This window comes from Chelonia mydas, chromosome 5 (assembly GCF_015237465.2).
Source record: "Chelonia mydas isolate rCheMyd1 chromosome 5, rCheMyd1.pri.v2, whole genome shotgun sequence".
Lineage (NCBI taxonomy): Eukaryota > Metazoa > Chordata > Testudines > Cheloniidae > Chelonia > Chelonia mydas.
In genome coordinates, this window is record NC_051245.2 from 33665309 (window position 1) to 33689630 (window position 24322).

The 24322-nt window shown below is 39.8% G+C and overlaps 1 protein-coding gene and 1 long non-coding RNA gene across 3 annotated transcripts in view; one reads left to right on the plus strand and one right to left on the minus strand.

Annotated features, from left to right (window-relative positions):
- Window positions 1-24322, minus strand: part of LOC102936860 (chondroitin sulfate proteoglycan 4) — an 86530-nt gene that overhangs the window by 36909 nt on the left and 25299 nt on the right. For both annotated transcript variants that reach the window (XM_043547245.1, XM_037902796.2), the window contains exons 2-6: window positions 19731-19894; window positions 14067-17636; window positions 12569-13039; window positions 10710-10886; window positions 3884-4082 (exon numbers count right to left, since the gene is read on the minus strand). In XM_043547245.1, the coding sequence (XP_043403180.1) occupies window positions 3884-4082; window positions 10710-10886; window positions 12569-13039; window positions 14067-17636; window positions 19731-19894 (4581 nt within the window). The remainder of the gene's footprint in view (window positions 1-3883; window positions 4083-10709; window positions 10887-12568; window positions 13040-14066; window positions 17637-19730; window positions 19895-24322) is intronic.
- On the plus strand, window positions 1426-16864 carry LOC122465940. The gene is made up of 3 exons (XR_006291093.1): window positions 1426-1571; window positions 1851-1877; window positions 16785-16864. It is a non-coding gene; the product is annotated as an uncharacterized LOC122465940 (long non-coding RNA).

Consider the following 24322-nt stretch of genomic DNA (forward strand, 5'->3'; position numbering starts at 1 on the left):
TACACTAAAAATCACAGCAATATTCAGGTTAAGAGATCATCTATCACAAAAGTAAGCTTACCTGGGTGGCAAGATAGATCTGAGTATCCAAGGGCACTGTCTATGACTCAATGGCAAGGCTGTTATAGTGTTTGAGGAGTTTACACTTGATAATTTGTTGGTGAAATCTAAGTATAGAACTCATAACCAATTTGGGGTTTGAGCCCTGGTTCTTAACAGTCTTCCCTGAAGTTGCTACTCCCACTTGAGCTTTACAGGACAGTTTGACACAAACATGGATATGATGTGATGTGCCAGATACACAAGCAAAATAGGAAACTTCCTGGAATCTATTATTATAAATAAAATGTGTACAAAAGAGAAGCCAACTATAAGTAATACAGCTTTGAGCAAAATATTATAAACTTTAGTGACAGAATTTATTTAATTGGCAATTCTGTTAGAAAAGAAAGCGGTTGCATTCATGTTGGTTTCTTTTAGTTTAAGTGATAAAGAGAAGTAAGGCTAATGTTTGCAATCAAACATGCTTATGCTATCCAGTTAGTGAAATACATCTGTGCTGAAAGAGGCAGTAAAAAAAAGGAACTGAAACCAAATACTGTGTTTATAAAGATACTTCACCACAGAGTAGAATAATCAGAAATGTAACTGTTTGAGTAATAATGCACAAATTCAGATTAGCCATACAGACTACCACTGTTGTTAAAAGAAGAACAGAAACGGAAGATTTATAAAGCTATTCTGATTGGCTGGAGAACAACAGTTCTTGAATTGACTTTGCATTGTATAATGGATTATTACATTTAAAGAGTATAAACAAATATGGAGAGACTTTGTACAAACTACATGAATTTTAAACTGGACATTTCAGCAGCTAGACAAGTGTTGATGGAGAAATTGCAACTTGACCAAGCATAACTGCAATGCTGACCCAGGGATGCACCAAAAAGGGCCCATGGAAAGCAACATGCTGAGGTAAGTTGCTGACTGGAACAAACTAGTCGGTGTTCAAGGAATGTCCCAAGATGATTGCAACAGTTATGGCCTAACTTTTCTTACACAAGCTGGTGCAATAAGGTGTGTTACACAAAGAGACTGCAAAATTCCAGTCCCAGTTACAAGAGCTCAAAAGCTAATGTCTTGTCCCTGACTGAGGAGATGATTCTCGTTTTGATTGGACAATTCAAATCTTTGGAAAGATATCTGTCACAATCTGATTGGTCAATGCCACCATTTCCAAGAAGAGAAATCAAGTTGGACCACACAGAAGATATAGAATAAAATGGCCTGTCTCCTTTAATGCATTGCTTCCCAAAAGGCAAAGACACCTGGAAAGGAGAAGACAGAGGTCCTGGACCAGCCACCTGGCAGTCTTCCTGGTGACAACAAGAACCTATCTCAGATAGGCATCTTTAACTGTCTTTTATTAATTTCGAGCAAGTTGGGTTGCCTGGTGGCGTATTAGGAAAAGACTACAGTCATGTGCATCCTTTGCTCCATCAGCGTTTGCAGTGTCAACTCCTGCTGTGAACAATAACTGAACTGAAAGCTGACAGCTGAGCATAGATTCGGTGAGAAGTACCATATAGAATTTCTCTTGGATAATGATTCAAATCAGTCAATTGACCACTTCCTGAAACTGAGTACCTAATTAATAAATAAGTGTACGTGCTTGTATGTGTTTTAAAGATTGTCAGTTATATTATCTCCGTTTGTTTTGGAACAGATTCCAATCAAAATTTTTGTAAAGTAGCTTTAAAACTGAGCAAGTTACAGTTAGCAACTAAGACTGTAGAACTGTACATGTGTCTATCATAGCTAATAGTTTCATACTGTCTTTCAAATTCTAGGTGTATACAGACATAAGATGAGACCAGGTGAGTAAGCTTTTTGTACAGCCCTCAGTCGAAATAATCTGTCATACATTTAGGAGTTTATTTTAGGTAGACAGGAGTGTTAGTCAGATCATTCATTGGGAAATAGGTTAAAAGGGTTGAGTACTATAGATCTATTGGGAAGGAGACCTTGGCGAATTGGCATGTATAATAATTGACCAAACAGTTTTGTGATTCAATTTTGGATTGTTTTCCCTCTGTCTTAGCAACACTGGAGTTGATAACCAATTGGCATAAGTCAGGCCCTATCTTGAAGGAATCAGTCAAAAATCTAAAAGTCTCCTTCACAATAGAGTAACTATGTGTAAGTATTATTTTGTGTTGGGGTTTTGTAATTTGATTTTGAAAACCTAAATATCAACCAATTTTCTAATTTATGTAGCCAAATCACAGTCCAATACCATTTTTGTCTTCTTATATCCTATACTATTAGCTACTGTTCTTAAGGATGTTTAGTAAACTCTTTAAAACTAATTGAATACTTTTTCTTTAGTGAAGCAGTCAAAATCAAAAGAACCCTAAGTCAGGTGATGCTGCAGGTAATCAGTTACTTAACACAGGTTTGTTTTATAATACACACTTATAATCTTTCTTATAATACACACTGAAATATGAACAATACAGAAAAATCATTTCACCCACTACAGAAATGCAGCCACCTCTGGGTGAAATGCAGCAACTGACAAACAGCACACAGCAACCATACACAAGAGTTTAGAAGAGGCATTAAGGAATACTATACACCTAAAGAATGCTATATCCAGTTGAAACTGCAGAAGAAATTAAGGTAGGTAAATATAGAAGTTGACATCTAGCTGAAACACTAGAGTTAAGAACACTTCCCTTATAAAAAGTCCCTTGAGATCCTTAACAACAAATGGTCAGAAACTCAGTTTTACATCTCATTTGAAAGATGGCATCTTCAGCATCACAGTGTTCCCTAACACAAAACGCAGGCATCAGTTCAGTACTGACACAGAAGGAAAAATACCGTATACTAAGATACAGCCTTTCCTATCCTCCACACAGCTAAAACTCTCATCAGGCGCCCATCTCACATCTCAATTACTGCAACATCCTTTTCTGTGGCCTTAACAAATGAAATCTTTTCCTGCTCATATCCATTCAGAATGCTGCTACTTAGATCATTTTCCTAGCCTGTCACTTTGACCGTATCACCCCTCTCCTTGCATTCCTTCACTGGCTCTTCTCTATCTCCATCAAACTAGACTTCACTTTCAAGGCCCTTCACAATCTATCTCCATCTGACATATCATCTCTCATTCAATACTGATATGTCGACTCCCACCTCCAATCAGCCCATGATGTCAGCCTCCATTGGTCACTTGTTAAATTTTCAAACAGGCATCTTCATGCTTTCACCCATGCCACCTTTCACATTTGGAAGAAGCTTCCCCTAACATCCTCAAAACTAGCTCATTATGTACCTTCAAACCTCTTCTTAAAACTCTCCCTTGCTGTGAGGCCTACAGAAAGCACAGCAGCAGCCAAGCTGCTCTCAAGCTGAGACCAATGCCTATCGTGCTGACCAATACTGTGTCACTGTTTCCTTGTATCCCTGACGGTCTGCCTGTATCCAGCTGTTGTCTCTTGTCTTATACTTAAATTTGTAAGCTCTTTGGAGACAGGACTGGGTTTTTTTCTGTGTTCGTACAGCATGTAGGACAATGGGGTCCTGATCCATGACTAAGGCTGCTAGGTGCTATTGTAATACAAATAAATCAATCAATAAATCTACTGAATTATCAATACTACTTCCTACAACACCTAGGTGTTTGCTGGAAGTTACCTACTCAGGTAACGACCTGAACCCTTCCCTGTTTGGCTTGTGAGATTGTACACCACTTAATTAGTGCTTCTAAAATTACATCATGTTACAAGAATATCTCCATGGGATTACATCTGTGAATATCCCCATAGGATTATATAACAGAATATTCCCACATGGTAGTTTTAGAACTACCTACCATTGTGTACAAACACCAGCTGTCCTTCCATTATATGAGCCTGGGTAAAATTAAGGATGCTTTTGTTTGGAGAAGACTTAAGAGCCAAGTGGCCATTGCTAGGTTGAGTAATAGAGTACACTAGCTCTGATGCTGAGGAGTCTTTATCTTCTGCACAGAGGTCATCAACTGTTATTTCCGTAACTGAGCCCACCCAAACCTTAAAAAACAAAAACAGAAGAAGAAAAAATTACATAGATTGGATTGATTCACTGTATCTCATGTTGCTAAAACAGGTAACCCTGTAATCCAGTATGGTTTCTTATCATTGACTGTAGTGTTTAACATTCTGAAATTATTTAAAACTTCAAGGTATCGAGCAACACCAGCAAACAACCTAACCAGTTTTAAAATGCAGCTTGATACGTTATATAATCTTGTTTATGAACAGGATTACATAACGTGGTTACCTGCGACAGCAGGGAACTGGACTTGATGACCCAGGAAGATCCCTCCAGACCTGTCCATCAACCAACTCCTGCATAAATCAGTATTTCAGAGGAAAGTGCAAATGTCTGACAGTGTCTGTATTCTGACAAATGCAGCAGTTTATTTCATGGAGTGTTAGAGCCATGTTCTTCCCCGTGGGCAAAACACTCAGCGCCCTCAACTTCCAGTGCAGTAAATGGCACTGGATATGTCACAAATTTGGGCCATAAGAAAGACAACAGATTAAAGTAAAATACAACTACTAATAAAAAGGCAACACTTTTTTTTAAACTAAATATTTTCTTTCAACTCCGACCTACTCACAGTATGCACCAAGGGCTCAGTCCTGTAAAGGACTGATAACTCTTGGAGGTACTGACTGCATGGGAGATGAAGGCACTCAACACTTCTGACAGTTGCTCAGCACTTTGAACCAAGGCCTAAACTGAGACAAAAAACTAGAGTTTATGAACACAGCATAAAACCCACTACTTTAATTCTAGCAATCCTAGTGCAAACATGACACGTGTCTCTGTGTCTTCAGGGCAATGATAAGGCCCTGGGTTTACTCAGGTTTGCAGGCAGACGAGCACTATAAGTACTGATGTCCCAGGAGGGGAGCATTGTGTGGGCTTCATTTAATTTGGGGCGGTTATTTTCTGGTTTGAAAGAAAAGAGCAACTGTTGGCTTTACTTTTGATCTGTTTGCATTTTTAATTATGGGTTAAGGTGCCTAGAGCCCAGGATAGGACATATCTATTATAAACTGAAATCAAGTCCATAGATATTCAACACATGCACACCAGCTCATCCCATGAAGAGTTGATTTATAGCAGGGATCGGCAACCTTTGGCCCGTGGCCCACCAGGGAAAGCCGCTGGCAGGCCGGGACGGTTTGTTTACCTGCTGCATCTGCAGGTTTGGCCGATTGCAGCTCCCACTGACTGCGGTTTGCCGCTCCAGGCCAATGGGGGCTGCAGGAAGCGGCATCCAACACATCCCTCAGCCCACGACGCTTCCCACAGCCCCCATTGGCCTGGAGCAGTGAACCGCGGCCAGTGGGAGCTGCGATCAGCCAAACCTGCGGACGCTGCAAGTAAACAAACCGGCCCAGCCTGCCAGCGGCTTTCCCTGGTGGCCACGGGCCAAAGGTTGCCAATCCCTGATTTATAATATAAAATCTTTGATAATCAACAGTTCTACTTAAGGTGCAGAACAGATACCATAATGTACCTCTCTGACTTTTAGTGTATTAATAATATCATATTGCATTTGATTCCATTGGCTTTTCTTGCCTCTGCCCAATTCCTGCTCTTTAATTCATTATCAATAGCTATTTGATGGCAAGGTTATGTTAGTAGTTTAATGAGGAAAAAAATATCCTTGACAAAAGTTATTTCACTTCTCCTAAAAACAAAGATAGGAGATTTCTTCCTGATCCCAACAACCAAGCATTTTTTCTTCAGAAAACGTGAGCTTTTGTAATTTTTTTTTTTGGGGGGGGGGGGGGGGGTAAATCTTTGAAAACAAAGATGTATCTTTAAAGACACATAACTGATGATAAATGCTAACTTTTTAATAATGCCCACTATGTAAAGGTTTTATTGCCACTTGTTTGATGATCTGTAACCACCCCAAACTCTTGCCAATAATACCTTCATATCACATCATCCTGTACATAGAAAAATATAATACATTGCATATAAATGGTAAAACACTAGGGAGAATATTTACAAAAGAGCAGGCAAATGTGTAGCCATGTGTAACTCCAATGCTAAACCTCCGCATGAATTTTCCTCATTCAAACTTAAGAAATAATAGGGCTTTTTAGCTATAAAGATATTGTTTATTCCATGCCTCCCCAGCACGCTTACACACAATGCCTTTTTGTGTGCACACTGTGTTAAGATTCTCCGTTTGCTGTATAATGTGATACATGAGGAATGAAAGGAGATCCATGAGCTGAAATGGAATGTAACGAGGCAAAACACTTGAAATACTGCAAATACTTTACAAGTGACTTATTTGCATCACATAGGGTGGAGATCAAGGTTTCCTTAAGAACAGAACAAAAAAAGTATGCAGAACTTCCGAAATGTCAGTTTTGCACTAATTCAGCATTTGCCTAACACATTCTACTACTACAGTAGCAGGAAGGTTCATGACCTTGCTTGCTGAGAAATGAAAAATACTCCATTGACCTAATCCAGCGTTCTGCTTACAGAGATACCCTGTTAAGCAGAATTAATTAACAAGAAGGATAATAACTGTTAGATTTTTTAAAGAAAAATTCCACATATATGAAAATATAGCCACCTTGTGGCTACATTGCAGTACAGCCACACCTTACTACTACTAAATCTTACTTAAATGCATAGATAAACGGGACCAGCAGAGTAAGGATTTTTATTTTCTCTAACCTGAATCCCCCTGATTTTTGCAAAAATGCTGCTTAAAACATGCTTAACTTTAAAAGTTTCTGTTTAAGACACAATGAAGTAAATGGGTTTCAAATGTGTGCTTAATGTTTACCATGTACTCAAGAGCTGTCATGAATAGGGACAAACTTAAGCCCATATTTGTGAGCTTTTCTGAATCAGAGCTCTCATCTGTTAGCTATTCTCTGACAGGGTTTCTCTTTCTGATTGTTCAACTGGACTAAAAGTCCTAGCAATTCCCTTGTAATTGTTTAGAATACTTATGGTTTTAAGTTACAGAGTGAAATTAAAGACTATCGTTTCTCGTATTAATAAAACTTTTCAAATCTGTTATGTTCATGCAAATATTGCAGAATGATACAGAAGTTCAAAAAAAGGAAAATCCAATAGCCCTCATCCCTTTAAAAACAAAACATCACCCACACACAAACACTAAGGGGGGGAAAAAAACCTGCTTTGTTCACCACCCTGATACCAATCATAAACACTGTGGTTTAAAGAGGGAATGTTGAGGAGGCCTCAGAAGTGAGGGAATTGGAGTAGAAGGAATCACTTTACATTTGAGTGAGTAAGTTTGACACTTTGTTGTGTTTGGCAAAAAGTCCCATTACAAGACTAAAATGTAACTTCAATATCCATCTGGAGACCACCAAGAGCATAATACTAACTTCCATAAGGGCCCTCTGTTGCTAATGGATGCCCATAAAGGGATCTGATACCTTTAACATTTTTGTTCTGCTTAGTTACTGATTTAGCTGTTCTTTTAAGAGCTTTGTTACACCCCAATCTTGCAAGCTTGCTCATGTGCTTAGCTTTATGCACTGTGAGGAATAAACAGTGTGTAAAGTTATAACATGAACTAGTGTTTGCAGGATCAGGACCTTATTCTGTAGTAGGCAACATGACCAAATCTATTGCTTGAAATGCAAAAGTTTCTTGCAAGAAAGGTTATCCTCTAAATAAGGTCTTGCAACAAGGTCAACAAAGTGGTTTTCAGGGAATTTTCATTCAAGTTTGTACATTTACTTCTTATCTCTAAAAAGGTATAAATTAAGCCAGGGCTATTGTATTTAAAAATACATAGATTACTACAAGCAGGTTAAAATTCAACAGCTAGCAATACAAGATTCCCAGATCAGCAAGCACAGCCTGGCTGGAACCTCGAATTTAGCAAGTTAAGCACTGCCTTGGAACTCCCAGCTGATGATAACAGTCAGCACTAAGCCAGGCTGTCAGTTCAAGAAAAATCTTTATAATCCACTTTTCCCCCATCTATTTTAGGCATTCATCTTGGTTTAAAGTGATTGGTTGGAATAAATCAGATTCTCCAACTTTGTATAGTGTGCACAGAACTATCAGAAATGCAGTAGTTTTATATTAAGAACAGGGTATGTAAGCACAGTAAAGGGTCAAGAGTGACGAGCGAAACCACAGTCATGAATACAAGAACCATGGGTTTGGTGTAGGCAGGCTGCCCAATTGAGTAGATAGCATCTTATCTATGTTCTGGATGACTGACCTATTTCAGGATTAGATTGAAAAGTTGTGTTATTTATTTATGTTTTAAAATAAAGGTACATTTTGGGTCTGCCAATCAACTTCATGTGTTCCTATGAAGCCTGGTCTTAACAATCATTTAAAAAAAAATCAGTGTGCTGTGCTGCTGGGTCTCAATTCTGTCAAAGGATAGTTCTTCAAAGCAATTATACACAAGGAAAGAGAAATCAAGAAGTAGTCTTGGTGGACACCTTTCCCCTGGGTGTATTACTAGATTACAGTTAATACCTGCTGTGTTGACGTCTGAAGAACCCCACCAGTGGGTAATTATCCTCCCCTGCGGGAGTTTACTGTGTAATACTTGATGCCTTCTTCGAGAAAATTGCCAAATTGTCAGGACTCAGCATGGTGTAAAAGCCTAATATCTATGGTGCACTGTAGTGTGGATGGATGCCCGCAGTGGGTAAATGCCATCACCGTGAAGCGCAACATTGCTAAAACTGATTAGTATAAATTATGATATTTTCTCTTTTTTTCTTCTGTGAAAAGGTTTATGGATGATGCTAAAATACGGTAATCTCTACAGTACTCAATCTGTCTACACAACACTCAAATACCATTCATACTCAGGATTAAATGCAAACATGTTTTAAATGTTATAATTTGTAAATTGCACTGTGCTATACTAGGGCTGATGCACTATGTAAATATCTAACATTATCCTCCTTCAAATCCCTCCTTTAAAAAACTCTTCTCTGGTGTGATGCCTACAATACACTTGCAGCTCATTTACTGTTAGATAGCTGATATGCCGTGACCACCATTTTTCAAGATGTTCAATATAATTTTATTATCTGTACTCCCACTCCCCACCCATGTATGTTTGTTTTAGTCACCAGTCATCTACTCTTCAGGGCAGGACTGTCTCCTATGTTTTTACAGTGTCTAGGACAAGGGGGCTCCGGCCTGCAGGCACAGTTGTAATATAGATAATAATCCTCTCACATTTATGTAAATCTGGAATTATACCACTGAAGCGAATCGAGCCACACCAATGTGAAATAGGGATGAGAAGAAACCATCCTTTATTCTTTACAAGATAGAATGGTTGGTTAAATGCTATCTATGGTTACTAGGAGAAAAAAATAGACCAATTCTACAATCTTCAATTCCACAAGTTCTTTGGGAACTATAGAAAGTAAGCAGGCTTTGGGTGTTTCAGAATATTATCTTTAATTCATAATTAACAGCCACACCCAACAAACCTACAGTAATAGACAGTAGTAGCTCCAGTCTCTCTAGTAATACTGTGAGGAGCTGGAAATAGCTCACCTTAAGTGATCACTCTCGTTACAGTGTGTATGGTAACATGCATTGTTTCATGTTCTCTATGTATATAAATCTCCCCACTGTATTTTCCACTGAATGCATCCAATGAAGTGAGCTGTAGCCCACAAAAGCTTATGCCCAAATAAATCTGTTAGTCTCTAAGGTGCCACAAGTACTCCTTTTCTTTTTGTGAATACAGACTAACATGGCTGCTACTCTGAAAACTGTGAGGAGTGGTTCTATTTTGGATCATTGTATAATACAATATTATTATTTTTATTAGGACTTTTAAAAAAATCTGCATACATTTTCTGAGGGAAATTCATATCTCCTATTAGAAATGTCAGATACTTAGTCAATTCCCTAAAGCATAGTAAGTGGGTGAAACTCTGTTCTCTTACACCTATGCTATCTCCACTTACTTCAGTGGGAGCTGCAGAGATACAACAAAGAGCAGAATTACTCTCAATGGGCCTGATCCTCAGGAATAGCTCAGAGGTGCTAGGCACAGAATCCGAGGGATGGTGCAAAAATAATCTGAAGCTGCTTTTATGGTCCCTCAATCCTGAAGCCTGCCAAAGGCCAGTGCCTCAAGACTGCTCTGACTTATGCTGCTTAGTAACTGCATCCAAGTTGCCATTACTCCTGCCAGGGAATGTTAAAACACAGCAGTGCTCCATCCATACACCCTTCACCACCATGTGTCCCATGTCAAGGCCAAGAGGAGGCAGTGGCACAGATCCAGCTATAAGGCCCTGCGCCACTCAGGGATTCCTCTTAGACAAAAGGAATCATCAGCCAGACTCTTAGGTGAGTTTAAGGTCTGCTTTGTACTACCAGGACAGCACAATGCAAACTTAGCAAGAGCCAGGATCTGATCCCATATGTATAAACAATTGTCACAGTATCCAATCTATCTTCAGAGCCTATCACCATGGTATCTAAGCATCACAACTGGCTTCTAGTACATAACATATATTTCCAGGTTTACACATATCTATCTCTAGTGTCTGTGTTATTATAGTCCTATAAAATAATGTCAAGTTAAAAATGAAGATTTTAAAATTATAAAGATGAAAGTATGCAGAACTTACCCTAAGTATTTTGTTTGTACTTATAACAGGAGCTTCATCATTTACCGACGTAACAGTCACAAATATAGTTTGGGGCAAACTTTGTTTCCACAGTTCTGTGTTATTTGCTATGACAGTAAAATTGTCAGTCAGCCCCTCACTATCATCATGAATATAGTAGATTAATTCTTGCTCTACCTGAAAAATAAATGGACTGAAAATTAAAGAAATTAAAACAAAAACTGTTTTGAAATTTTAAACAAAAAGCATTCAACCATTCCAGCTCTGCAATAATTCTCTTTCAGCCTTCACGATCCCATTCTTCTCCCTCTGATGCACACTCTTCTATCTCTAGTATATCAGATTGCATATGAGCATTTGGTTATTCTGAAACAACCTCAGATATAGAGAGGCACGTATGCAACTGTATCAGAAGGTCAGAGACAAACCAATAAATCCCAGAGAACTCATATAAAAATAGCTAAAGCACAGTTAAGAGGGTTCACTTTTGAAAATCAGTTAAGTGTTTCAGTTTTATATAGAAGAGGCAAAATGACTTAAGACATCACTATCTGCAGTTCAAAGTCAAATTTCTGTTTTTGAGCCATAAAAATTAAAAATCTCATATTCATTAACATTTGTCAAAGGTTAGCACATTTCAGTTTATGCATTTTGAAACAAGTTAAATATTGAAACCTTCAAATTAGAGAGTTTTCATTCAGATGTAAAGTAACCCTCAACTACGTTGGCAGTATAAGATACCTGTCAGGCTTCTACTCATTTTGAATTGTTGACTTATTACATCCTATGCCATTTAAGACAATTTCCCATATTCAGGAATCTGAAAAGTAGTATAAAATCATACATATTCATGTCTGGGCAGGAGTTATCCCACTGGAATATGACATATCAAAATAATACATAATGTAGATCTTTATTTTCAAATAAGCATATTAAGCAATATATATGTTTTTATGTGCATCAAACACCCATAACTCTGGTGTAGATTTTTGAAAGGGGAAAATACTTTGATGCAACATACTGAAGGTTTGCAAACAATTATTATTTGAAGCTGGTGAATCACAAAACATCTTGCCATAACCCCTGCTCCTGCCCCATGCCAAGGGACTGGGTGGATTCTCCATCACTTGAAGTCTTTAAATAAAAATTGGATGTCTTTCTTAAAAACATGCTCTAGCTCAACCACAAGTACGGGTTTGATGTAGGAATTACTTGATGAAATAATGTGCTCACTGTTATGCAGGAGACCAGACTAGAACATCATAATGGTCTGTTCTGGCCTTAAAAATAGATGATTTTGAGACCCTCACTGGCTTTCTCACCTTTTTCATAGCCCTTTAAGGCTACACGAAACTTATTAGCACTTGTATCTTATCATGGAGACTCCACTTTCTCTGCTCCACCAACAACGCTGATATTTGTCCACTTCCCCACTAAGCACATCCAAGGTTTCTTCCTTGCCACTAGTTTGACATTCACTCAGAACTCGACTGGAAAACAATGTCCTCCCCCTCAACCCTGCTACTTCTACCATGACTTTTGCAGGAAACTGCCAACTAGTAATGGCTAAATAGGGCCTATTAGGGAATTGTGACATATCTTATTTGTATCTTGTAGCTGCAGGCATATAAAAACATATGTGTACCTGTCATTGTTTCCCTCATTCTCCCGTCTCCATTTCATCTTGTCTTAGACAGTAATCTCCTCAGGTAAAGGACTGTCCTTTATTGAGTTTGTATAGTGCCTAGCACACCTGACATGCAGGTATGACTGCAATACATATAATAATCAGCATTTTAAAAATACTCAAACAAAAAAAAGGACTGACATTTAGATCAAGCTTACCACAGTCACATTACCTGTTTTTTGGTAAATTTGGTTAACTTCACTCCAGGAAAGCGAAAGTTTCCAACGTGCCCATTCTTTGGTGGCTCAACTAAAATAAATTCACAATTGAGTCCTGTGAAATGCTGATTAGAAATTTTTAGATAGTCTTCCACCAGAGCTTTAGAACCACCTTCTATTACTGTAAAGTTCTGCACTTCTAATGGAATCAGCTTTGGGATGACATCTACAGAGATTTCTATTCCACTGACCACTCGGATGCCATTGGTCACATCCAACGAAAAATGGTCTTGCAGCTGGTCAGAAACTGTCTGCACATACTGAATGTTGCCATCATCAATATCTTGCTGGGTAAAGGTCAAAACTGGCTTTTGTTCTGCACCAAGGTAACCTTCTTCTGATGCAAACTTCCGAATGTATCCATGCACTGGAGGAGCCCTTAATGTGAATACTATCTCTGATGGAGAACTGTTTTCATGCACAACCTTAAAATTATACACACACAAAAAGTCATCCAAGTAAAAACAAGACAATTTCTTCTTTAATTCTATTCTGAATTTCTCACTTCTAATCCTGGGACAGTAAATCATGGATTATTTATCCACCGGTTTGGCTGGAATTCTCTATTTATAAACATTATATCTGCAAATGCCTACCACAATGCATTTCCAGTATTATATTAAGTAGATGCATGTTAGGTAATACTGCATGAGAAAGTGTTTCAAAACCCAAAACATATCCCATAAGATCTCTCAACTGAAAAAACAAAAACAAAAAACATCATGAGTTAATTACCTAAGAACTGTGGAATGCTGCTTGGAATGATGATTTCACAATCAGCACAATAATGTACAACATGAGCCTCCTTGTGGTAGTTACTTTAATGGTGAAAATGATCCCAACAGGTGCAGAGAAAAATGTTAACCAGAATAGGCCAAAGCTAATGCTTCTGAACTGATGCTTTTAAAACTCCAAGCCATATCCTCAGCTTGTGTAAACTGACAGACCCTTTGTAAATAAGCAAATATTTTGGATACAATTTAAGTTTTTTTCCCCAATATTTGTTATTGGTTCACCTGCCATGAAACTGCAAATACACTGATAAATTATTTAAAACTACCTGGTTTTCTTGTAGTGTTGATAATCACAGTGTCTCTGCAGCTTAATTTTCTCAAGTATCAGTACTCAGGGAATCAAAGCCTATGGTCTCTGTCTTATTTTAACAGATAGATTTTTTCTCCTTTCTAGTGATGGGAGGCATGCTAGTGTCAGAGTGCTGGGCTACCTGAAGTCTATAGCCCTTTCTGCACTGATGCCAGCAGATTCTCAAGTGCGGACACCATAATTGGAGTTACTCTCCAAAATTAATATCTAGCAATAATTTAAATTAGTTAGGTTAAAGGTGACAGTTTTGTGGAACTGAGGCATTAAAAGGGCTTGCTATGCCTGGGAAACAGGAATAAAGAAGAAAATCCATTACAGATAGAAGATTAAAGCTAAATTTTAACTCACCTGCAATTTCCCCTTACTGATTTTAACTGGTTTTCCTTCTTCAACTAAGAGGTTGTTATTATGTACAATATTTGGTGGACGCTGATGACTTTCCAAGTACATACGAACATGCATTCGAGCATCCTGGTGGATATCCTTAGCATAAACTGTAAAGTTAAATGTGTCAAAAAGGTTGTTACTGTCATCATGCCTATAAATCACATGTCCCCTTTTTAGGTCAAGTTGAGTAAAGGAATCTGTTGCTAGATTTTTTACATAGATTCTTCCATGTTTTGGAGATAAGAATATCTCATAAATAATCTCATGATCCCTTCTAATGTCTTGGTTTGTGATGGCACTAAGGTTAGTTGTTGTAATAGTTTTCTCTTTTCCTTTTTGGACCAATAAGCCTGTGTTGTTTGCTAGTCTAACATAGGGATCTGAAGCACTCACTTCTAGAAGGGAAGATGTGTAGTGTTTGCCATCAGTTACAAATAACACAAAGCGCCCATAATCTGCACCACTATGTATAAATAGGACTCGCTTTTGCTCCAGGTCTTCTTGCTTGAATTGATAGAGTCTGTGAGTGGTATCATTCACTAGAGTCAAGTCTCCATTTGGAATGCCACGCCTAGTGTACAGCAACTGCCCGTCATCAAAATCAGAATCAGGATCGTGGTAGCATAGGTCTGCCAAGGTCAATAAGTGCTGCCCATTCTTAACTACATGAAATACCTTATCAACCACACGTACTGGTTTCTCATCATTCTTCAGCTCAACAGAAATATTAAATCTTATCTCTGCTGATAAAGGTTCTGTTCCAGCAGCAGAGCTCACCCATTCTCCTGATTCTTTGGTGGATGCTATGAGGAGAAATTCATCGTACCTAGTTTCAGTGTCATCATGGACATACATAAGGCGTTCACCCATTATATCTTGGTTACTGAAAGTGATGAGGTTATCATTACTTTCTGGTGAATCTGAAAAGTTAATGAGTTTTAATTTCCCATGTTGAGGACTCTTTGTAACTGTATATTGAAAGGCCTTATTATCCAGGGTTTCTGCAAACAATCTGCTTTTTGTTATTAGCATTCCTTCACCTTCAGTTATGGTCAAGCCGTTGTTTGTCAAAATAATGCTTGTGAGATCTGCTTTAATGTTGATTTTGAAATCACAGACATTTGACTCCAAATATTTCGTAAAAATTAGGAATCTAAATGAATCCTGAGTGTTCTCATGGGGTCTGTCGATTAATTCATATTCTACTTCATGATCTATAATGCTTTTTTGGCTAAAAGTTGAATTTTTTTTCAAGGCTTGGTTGTTAAGGAGCATTTGCCCTTTCTTGGGTAAGGACAACAACTTATAATTAAGTTCATTTTCAGGTATTTCTATATCCACCATCACAGCAAAAAGATTATCTGAAGTTAGACATTTCTTTTTTGTTTTTCCGATTTCTAGAGGAACACGTTTCAATAAATTATACCTCAACCATTTCACTGTGACTGGAAACATAAGCTCATCACTGATTTTGTTTCCAATACGAACCTTAAATTTAAAGTGTTCTGTAACATTTTCCAGCTGCAATGCTTTGAAAATACTGTAGTACCTCACACGGCTGCGCTCAATGGAGCGCTGAGAAAAAGTGTTTACTTGCTTCCACTCTCCACTAGAATGTTGCCTTTGAATTTCACCAAATTGGGGTGATTCTGTGATCTCATATCGTATCTCCATCTCTTGCTGAATGGCATTTGTTTCAACTGCCAAGTGGCTGAGTGTGATCAAAGCGGCATTGCCTTGTAGCACTTTTATTCCTGTGTTATTGACCACTTTATAATCCAAAGGAACAGCCATGACACGCAACACAACTGTGTTGCTCACTTTCTCTCCATCACTTGCTCGCAGCACAATCCTTGAGTTCTTGACCCCAGTATGGACAAAGAAAATGTTGCCTTCTTTTAAGTCCTCATTAGAAAAAGTAGTAATGGCTCTCTCGGGATTCTTGGAATTTTCTAAAAATCCTGCTTCTGTATTCAGATTTCCAAGTACTGAAAGACTGAGATCAGCAGACTCTGTGTCTTGATCTGAAACCTTTATTAGGTCAGCAGTCAAGAGTTTCTTTGAGTTCTCTAACAAAAAAAATAAGTTTCCCTCAGGGAGCATAAGTTCAGGAGCATCATTTGTCGGAGTGATGGCAATCCTAAACACATACTGCTCATTTCCTTGCAGATATGAAGGCATGTCCTTTTTACTACTGGCAGAAATGGAAAAAGTAAAATTATCGTAAGTGTCCTCAGAACCATCATGGACATATACAACTCTTCCTTGCCACAGGTCTAACATAGTAAATGTGCCCTTGTCCTGCTCTGGTTCAACCCCTAATTTCAAGTAACCATGAGAGGGCTGCTCCTTTATTTTAAAAAATATCTGTGACTGACGAACCCCTAATTTCTTAAACTCTAAATTTACTTTAATATGTTTAGATTCAAGTGGAGCTTGTCCACCCTCTGGGACAATCAAGTTATTTAGAACCAAGAAATGGCCACTATCCTCTTTGCCTTGGGGTTTGGAGATTTCAGGAAAATTGACAGAAGTGGTGGCTGCTGTTACAAGAGGAGTCTTTTCTGTTGTCACTACAGAAGAATGTGTCTTAAAAGAATTCTCTGTTTTGCATCCAGCTGAAACATCCTTTGTAACCAGAACATTCTTTAACGATCTCTTTTCTGAATTGGCTTTCAGGTCTCTTAAGCAACCTTTGAAGGATCCTCCTCTGGCATATTTTCCAGAAACTGAAGTTAACTCTAACTTTATCACTTCTGCCCGTGTGCTGTCATCTACACCACCTACAAAGAGTGGCCCTTTAAGAAGGGGTATCTTGATGTGGGAAGGCAGTGATGTTTTCACCATTTCTCCATCTATCATCAGCTGCAAATATTGTGTGGTAAATTTTAACTCAATGGAGTGCCACTTATTATCACTGACTGACTTAAGAGAGGAAAGCTGCATTCTACTTTTACTCTTTCCAATATGGGCCTTAATTTGTCCATCCTCAATTTCCATTGCAATGAAATCTCCTGCTCGTCCAGAATGATAAAGCAGCAAACCTCGCTGAGCTGAGGTCCGTATTGCACACTCCAAGTGTCCTTCACCCTGGACATTCCACAGCTGGAAAGAAACATAGGATTTGGAACTAAACAAACTGATAGGCTCATCTTCACTGGCAAAGAATTCATCACTGCATCCCAGTGACACTTCATGAACATTTCTGAACCCAGGATAAGGTCTCAGGGACATTAGGATCTCATGCTGATTAAATAACACGTCATCGATACATCCTCGGAAATTGGTTAGTGCTCTGTCAAGGTAAGGAACATCAAGGGTACCGCTCCCACCAATGTAGAGTCCATGTTCAATGTTTAATTGATATAGAATCCCAGGCATTTTTGTACTAGTTCTATAATGTTTATCAATTACCAGTGTGACATTATCATTTTCATGATATAATTCAACCAGGTGCCAGGCTAAATCATTTAGCCGGGAGCTCCGCTGAGAACGCAGCACTCGTTCCCCTGCTCCAAAGTTCATTCTCAACTGTAAGAGACAAAATTTTAATGATGTAAATCAGTGAGCGTATGGATGACAATTAAATGAATTGTGTGTGTCTCAAAGAAACAAGTAATACTTAATGTTTTGACAGCTGCTCAACTTAAGTTTCAATCATTGCATTTTCAAACTATGAGCACAAATGTATTTATTATTGTTATGGATTTGCTAACACCACAACATCAAGTCCAAACCCATTGTACATTTTGGGAAGGTTTACCTGCCAATACCATTTTAGTCTGGGTCAGATGCAAAACCAGAAAGCAACTATTTCCAGTTCTGCTATGACCAAAATTTACAAGACCCCAAGGTAAACATAAAGTGCAAGGTCATGCATGAATTCCTGCTATAAGTTGGGAGCTCAACAGTTGGACGTGAAAGAGGAGGAGAGACACACAAGTGTATATGTCGATCAGAGGATGAAGCTACTAATTATGAGCTACTAATGTGATGTGTCTGTGGAAAAGACAAATGCAGTCCTAGCACGTGTTAGGTGAGGTATTTCCAGTAGAGATAGGAAAAGGCACTGCTAAGATCTCATTTTGAAAATTATGTACAATTGTGTTCACCCAAATTGAAGAAAGATGAATTCAGACTAGAACAGGTGCAGAGAAAGGCTACTAGGATGATCAAAGGAATGACAGCCTATCTTATAACAGGAGACTAAAAGAGCCTGGCTTGTTTAGCCTAGCAAAAAGAAGGCTCAAAGAGGATTTAATTGCTCTCTATACATTTATCAGGGAGATAAATACCAGGGACAGAGAAGAGATATTTAAGCTAAAGAACAATGTTGGCATGGCACAAGAACAAATGGGTAATAACTGGCCATGAATAAATTTAGGCTGGAACTTAGACGAAGGTTGCTAACCATCAGAGGGGTGAGATTCTGGGAGCAGTGGGGGCAAACAACTCAATCAGTTTTAAGATAGTTCTTGATAAAAGTATGAGTGGGACTGTATACCATGGTTACCTGCAGTGGTGTGGGGGCTGCATTTGACAGTCCTGGGGGGGCGGGGATCCCTTTATGTCTTATATTCCTACAATCTCATGCTTCATCTAGACACCTGTGGGGGCCATGAAGGGAATTTTCACCTCAGTATAATCTGGGAGGGGGGAAGGGATTGTCTCCTTCCTCTGAAGCATCAGAGATGGCCGTAGCTGGAGACAGGACACTAGATAGGCAGGGTCAGGGCTCTGAGGTGGCACCAAGCATTCTCTCTCATAGACACTTGGCTTACTGGTTCTTGCTCACATGGTTAGGGTCTAAATGATTGCCATATTCAGGGTTGGGAAGGAATTTTCCCCCTGTTCAGACCTTTTGGGGGTTTTGCCTTCCTCTGCAGCATGAGATGTGGTTCACTTGCCAGGATTATCTGGGTACAGCAGAACCTCAGAGTTACGAACACCTCAGGAACGGAGGCTGTTTGCAACTCTGAAATGTTCGTAACTCTGAACAAAACGTTATGGTGGTTCTCTCAAAAGTTTACAGCTGAACATTGACTTAATACAGCTTTGAAACTTTACAACGCAGAAGACAAATGTTGCTTTTAATCATCTTAATTTAAACAAAACAAGCACAGAAACAATTTCCTTACCTTGTCAAATCTTTTTTTAAACTTTCCCTTTATATTTTTAGTAGTTCACATTTAACACAGTACTGTACTGTACAGTATTTGGTTTTTGGTTTTGTTTTTTCTCTCTGCTGCCTGACAGTGTATTTCTGGTACCAAATGAGGTGTGTGATTAACCAGTAGGTTGGTAACTCTGGTGTTCGTAACTCTGAGGTTTTACTGTATATCTTACTTTACCAATTCCCTGCCATTGCAGGGGCCTCAGGCGTTGGTACACCTTGGTCCCTCCTCTTCTCTGCTTGCAGCACACAACAGTTTAGTCTCCTGAGAGCTGTAGTGCTTTAGTCTAATTCTGGTTGTTGGGCAAGGTGCAGAGGTGGCTGCGTGGAGTTCAGTGGCCTGGGAGGTATAGGTCAGACTAGATGACTTGGTGGTCCCTCTATGACTCCAAAGACAAACACTAGGCAAACCAGTACCTGTGCTCTCTATTTTTTATAATTAAAAATCACACCTTTAAATATCCCGAGTGCAATTCCACCAAACAATGATCCTCTTTTCCAGCTGCAAGAAAAAGTAATCCATGTGGCTTGCTGGTTCGAAATCGTAACTGCAGTGATGTTCGAGTGGATGATTCTGCAATGTTCAATTCCACGTAGCTATCACCATAAAATGATACTAAAAGAAAAAAAGAGAGACTTAAAATATATGTACTTTTGCAAAATGCCTCCTCATCCTTACCATACACAAACACGCACACACACACACTGGGTATCTACTATATACCTAAATTAATAGTAAGAATTAAATTTCCTTATTCGCATGCTAGAATACACCAATCCAGACAGCTGGTGCAGTGCACAATAGGATGCTAGGTAGATACATACTATACCAAGGAAATAATGCTACTGAGAACCCTGTGGCCAACAGTTAAACACACTGATGGCCCTACGTCTCATGTTTAGAGAAGCAGTGGAAAGACTTTAATATCATCACCGTGCTTAGTTCTACAGCAAAAGCAGACGACACCGAAGAGGGCATAAACGTAGGGCTGTGGTTCTCAATCTGTGGTCCAAAAATCTCCAAAAAAGAGAGAAGATTCTAGTAGTAAGGAGGGAGGTCAGGAAGTTATGTGGTCCACTAAAGCAGGGGTTCTCCACCTTTTTCTTTCGGAGGCCTCCCGCAACATGCTATAAAAACTCCACGGCCCACCTGTGCCGCAATAACTGGTTTTCCGCATATCAAAGCCAGAGCCGGTGTTAGGGGGTAGCAAGCAGGGCAATTGCCCTGGGGCCCCATGCCACAGGGGCCCCCAAAAAGCTACATTGCTCAGGCTCCAGCTTCAGCCTCAGGTGGCAGGGCTCAGGAACCTGGGCTTCAGCCCCATGCAGTGGGGCTTCAGCTTTCTGCCGTGGCCCCCAGTGAGTCTAATGCTGGCCCTGCTTGGACGCCCCCCTGAAACCTGCTTGAGGCCCCCTAGGGGGCCCCGGCTCCCTGGTTGAGAACTACTGCACTAAAGGATCTTTCTCTAATGAAATAATCTGCAGAATAAAAGTGCTGGAAAACAACTGATCTAGTCAAATAAGTTTTGGAGTTGAATGGACAGGAGTTCCTCTTCCCATAAACACACTGTAGACAGGAGGCAAGTAAATGGACAATAGACCTCAGATGCCTTAGACTAGAACCTCTCATTCAACATGTGCCTGAAAAATCAAAAGCCGTTTTCCTGACCTTTTTATTGTTGTTGTTCTCTATAGATAAAATATTATTGCTCTGATAACAGAGGAATGTAAACATCTCCCTTTTTCAAAGACAAGAGAGATGGAGAGAAGAGGTACTATCACCCCCACCCCCACCCCATACAGATGGCAATCTGAGGCACAGAGAAATTAAGTGTTTTGCCCCAGACTCATGGGAAGTCTATGCCACAGATGGAAAATGAACCTAGATTTTTTCGAGTCCCCATCCCATGCCTTAATCTCAAGATCACCACTTCCACTATGGCCACACTACATTTTAAGAAAGCAGTATAATATCATGGGCCGTGAGAAGTTCAACTGGAAGAACGCAGAGGCTTTCAATCCCCGTTTTAAGATTCTGAGGAGTTATATTTCTATTGTTACATTAGATCCTACAACCCCTAATGAATAGGAACAATGGTATGTGATTTGACTAGAGTCCTACCAATGAACTCCCTTAGGAAATCTATAGTTGAAATTTGAACCTTTCACAGATTTTAAGGTCAGAAGAGAGCTATTACTATAAGTATAGTTGTAAGTATATAACTATACTTATAGTTGTAACTATGACAGATGTAGATGTAACTATGTAGATAGATGTAACTATGATCATCTAGTCTGACCTGATGCATAACACAGGTGATAGAATTTCACCCAGTGATTCCTGCACCAAGCCTGATACCCTGTGGCAGAACAACAACATTATATTTTAGAGAGACATCCAATCTTGATTAAAGATTCCAAGTCTTGAAGAACCCACCACATCCCTTGGGGTAAGCTTTATTGTGCACAGAGCTATGCCTTTCTCTAGATCTTCCCGGATGAACCAGAGAAAAACTAGGATAGCGGTAGTAGAGGATCAAAAATGCCTCACAGTGAAGCACTGGGGGAAAAATATCTCAGTGTTATACAGTGGAAATGACAGAACAATTGACAAAAGAATCCTTGGGATTATAAATTTTGCCTTTTACGAGCCAACCCTTCAACTCCATAGTTGTGGATGGGGCAGCTAACTCGGCAAACGGATCTATCAACCTAAGCATTTTTCCATGGCTAAAACACTACTCGGGCCAGGACCACCTACAGTGTCCTGGCATTGTCTGTGTTTGGGTTCTTCACCAGTGAAAGAAGCATGTTATTATAGTGTAGCAGTCAGGTTCCCCTAGGGGAATTTCTTCAGTATGGTTTTTGGCTAAAACCACATTAGAGGTGACCTTCTGAATGTCTCTGGGACCATATCTTTTGAAGAGAAATTGTTTTTGCTCTGGTTACAACAAGCTGCCAATCATATCATCAAGAAATATGAACAGAGTCAAGCCAGTAACATCAGAATGTCTCTTGCTGTTAGAACATGTGAATTTAGCACATCATTTAAGGAATTTGTTTTTTATATTCTCTTTGGGACTGTGCAGTACATTCCATAATACTAAACTGAGCCCCAAGAAAGAGGGGAAAGGTCCTGAGACAAAGTCAGAGCACCTTTCTTGAAAATGACTATAACAAACCAGTGTAGTTGTAGCCATGTCAGTCCCAGGATATTAGAGATACAAGGTGGGTGAAGTAACGTCTTTATTGGACCAACTTCTGTTGGAGAGAGGCAAACTTTTGAGACACACAGAGCTTTTCTTGAGATCTGAAGAAGAGCTCTGTGTGACTCAAAAATTTGTCTCTCACACCAACAGAAGTTGGTCCAATAAAAGATATTACCTCACCCACATTGTCTCTGTAACAAATAAGAGCAGATATGGAGAAAGAGCTCTGATTTATAGAAGAGGGCTTTTTTCAGTCAATCATTTAGATACAGTAGGGGGTGGGTATTTTTTCCCATTAACTCAGACACCACCTATAACTTAGTCTGTAAAAGCTCAATCCACTTAAGCAATGAGAATTTTCTATTTTCTTAAATATGTCTTGGGAAGTTTGTAAATGAATATGTAAGTACGTGACATTAAAATTCACTCACTCTATAGTTACTGCCACTAGTTGTCTCTATATTTCTATAGCTGCAAAAAAACTGAATGAGTTCTCATTTTAAATCTTCTGCATATCATGTAATTAGCAGATTGCTTTAGTTCTAGGGCAGCCTGGCATCTCTTGCTCTTTTGGGGGACTTTGTATGCAGAACATAATCATACTGGCTTTCACTGTCACCATATAACAAAGATCACATTTAAATTGTTGTCCACTTTAAGCCCTAGTTCACTGCTATTTAAGCATCTCCAGTCCCACCAAAGACTGCTTTTCAAATGATTTTTCCTTGTCCTTTTCTACCTGAAATACAGAACAATAAATAACTTTTTTCTTCCCTAATTTTAAAAAGCAACACCCAAAACATGTAACTACCAAACACAAGAAGACTAATTCTGCACCCAAATCCACTTGTGCAATTACCAGGAGCTGTGCATGCATATCTGAGAACAAAATTGCGATCAAAGACTTTACCTAAAATTAGCAACACAATTTGTTCTACCAAAATGTTCACTCTGGGCTAGAGTAAGCCCTGCAAAAGAGGTGGCATCGAGCTTCACTGCCGCAGAAGGAACCCTGGGAAGGAATGGTGAACTCACGGTCACAACTCCTTCCTTGCTCCTCCTTTGCTCTTGGGGGGAAATAACTTAATGCAAGCCTTTACAGGGTGCATCTTACATCACCCTTCACGTCTTCTCAGTTCCAATGCCCTGGGGAGGGAGAAGCCAAGGCTCTTTCCATTCCCTACTTTGTGCGTCCCCAACTGCTCCCAAGGGGGAATAGCAGCAGGGGTGAAAGTAAGTTAGAGGACTTACCAGTACACCGGAGTCCTGAGCAGGGGGCGTGGCCTCAACTGGAAGATGCATGGCCTTAATGGGAAGAGGCGGGGCCTTTAAATCTTGATTTAAAGGGCCAGGGCTCCAGCTGCGATAGTGGCGGCTGGGAGCCCGGGGCCCTTTAAGTCACCCCCAAGCTACCAGCTGCAGAGGCGGCTGGGAACCCTGGGGCTTGGGGGCGATTTAAAGGGTCCAGGGCTCCAGCTGCTGCTACCGCAGCAGAGCCCCGGGCCATTTAAATCACTGAGGAGCCCTGGGGGGGTAGTGGCGGCTGGAGCTCCGGGGCCCTTTAAATCCCCACCTGAGCCCTGATGCCCGAGCCCTGGGGTAGCAGCGGCGGGGATGGAAAAGGCCGGGGCGGTAGCGGGGGCTGGAGTTCCGGGGCCCTTTAAATCCCCGCCAGAGCTCCGCCACCGCTATCCCAGGGCTTTAAATTGCCATCTGGGAAAGCCGGTCCCGGTACGGTGCACCGGCTCTTACCGGTACACCGTACCAGGGCGTACCAGCTTACTTTCATCTCTGAATAGCAGCCACATGGAGCCTGTTCTCCCTACTATGCCTGG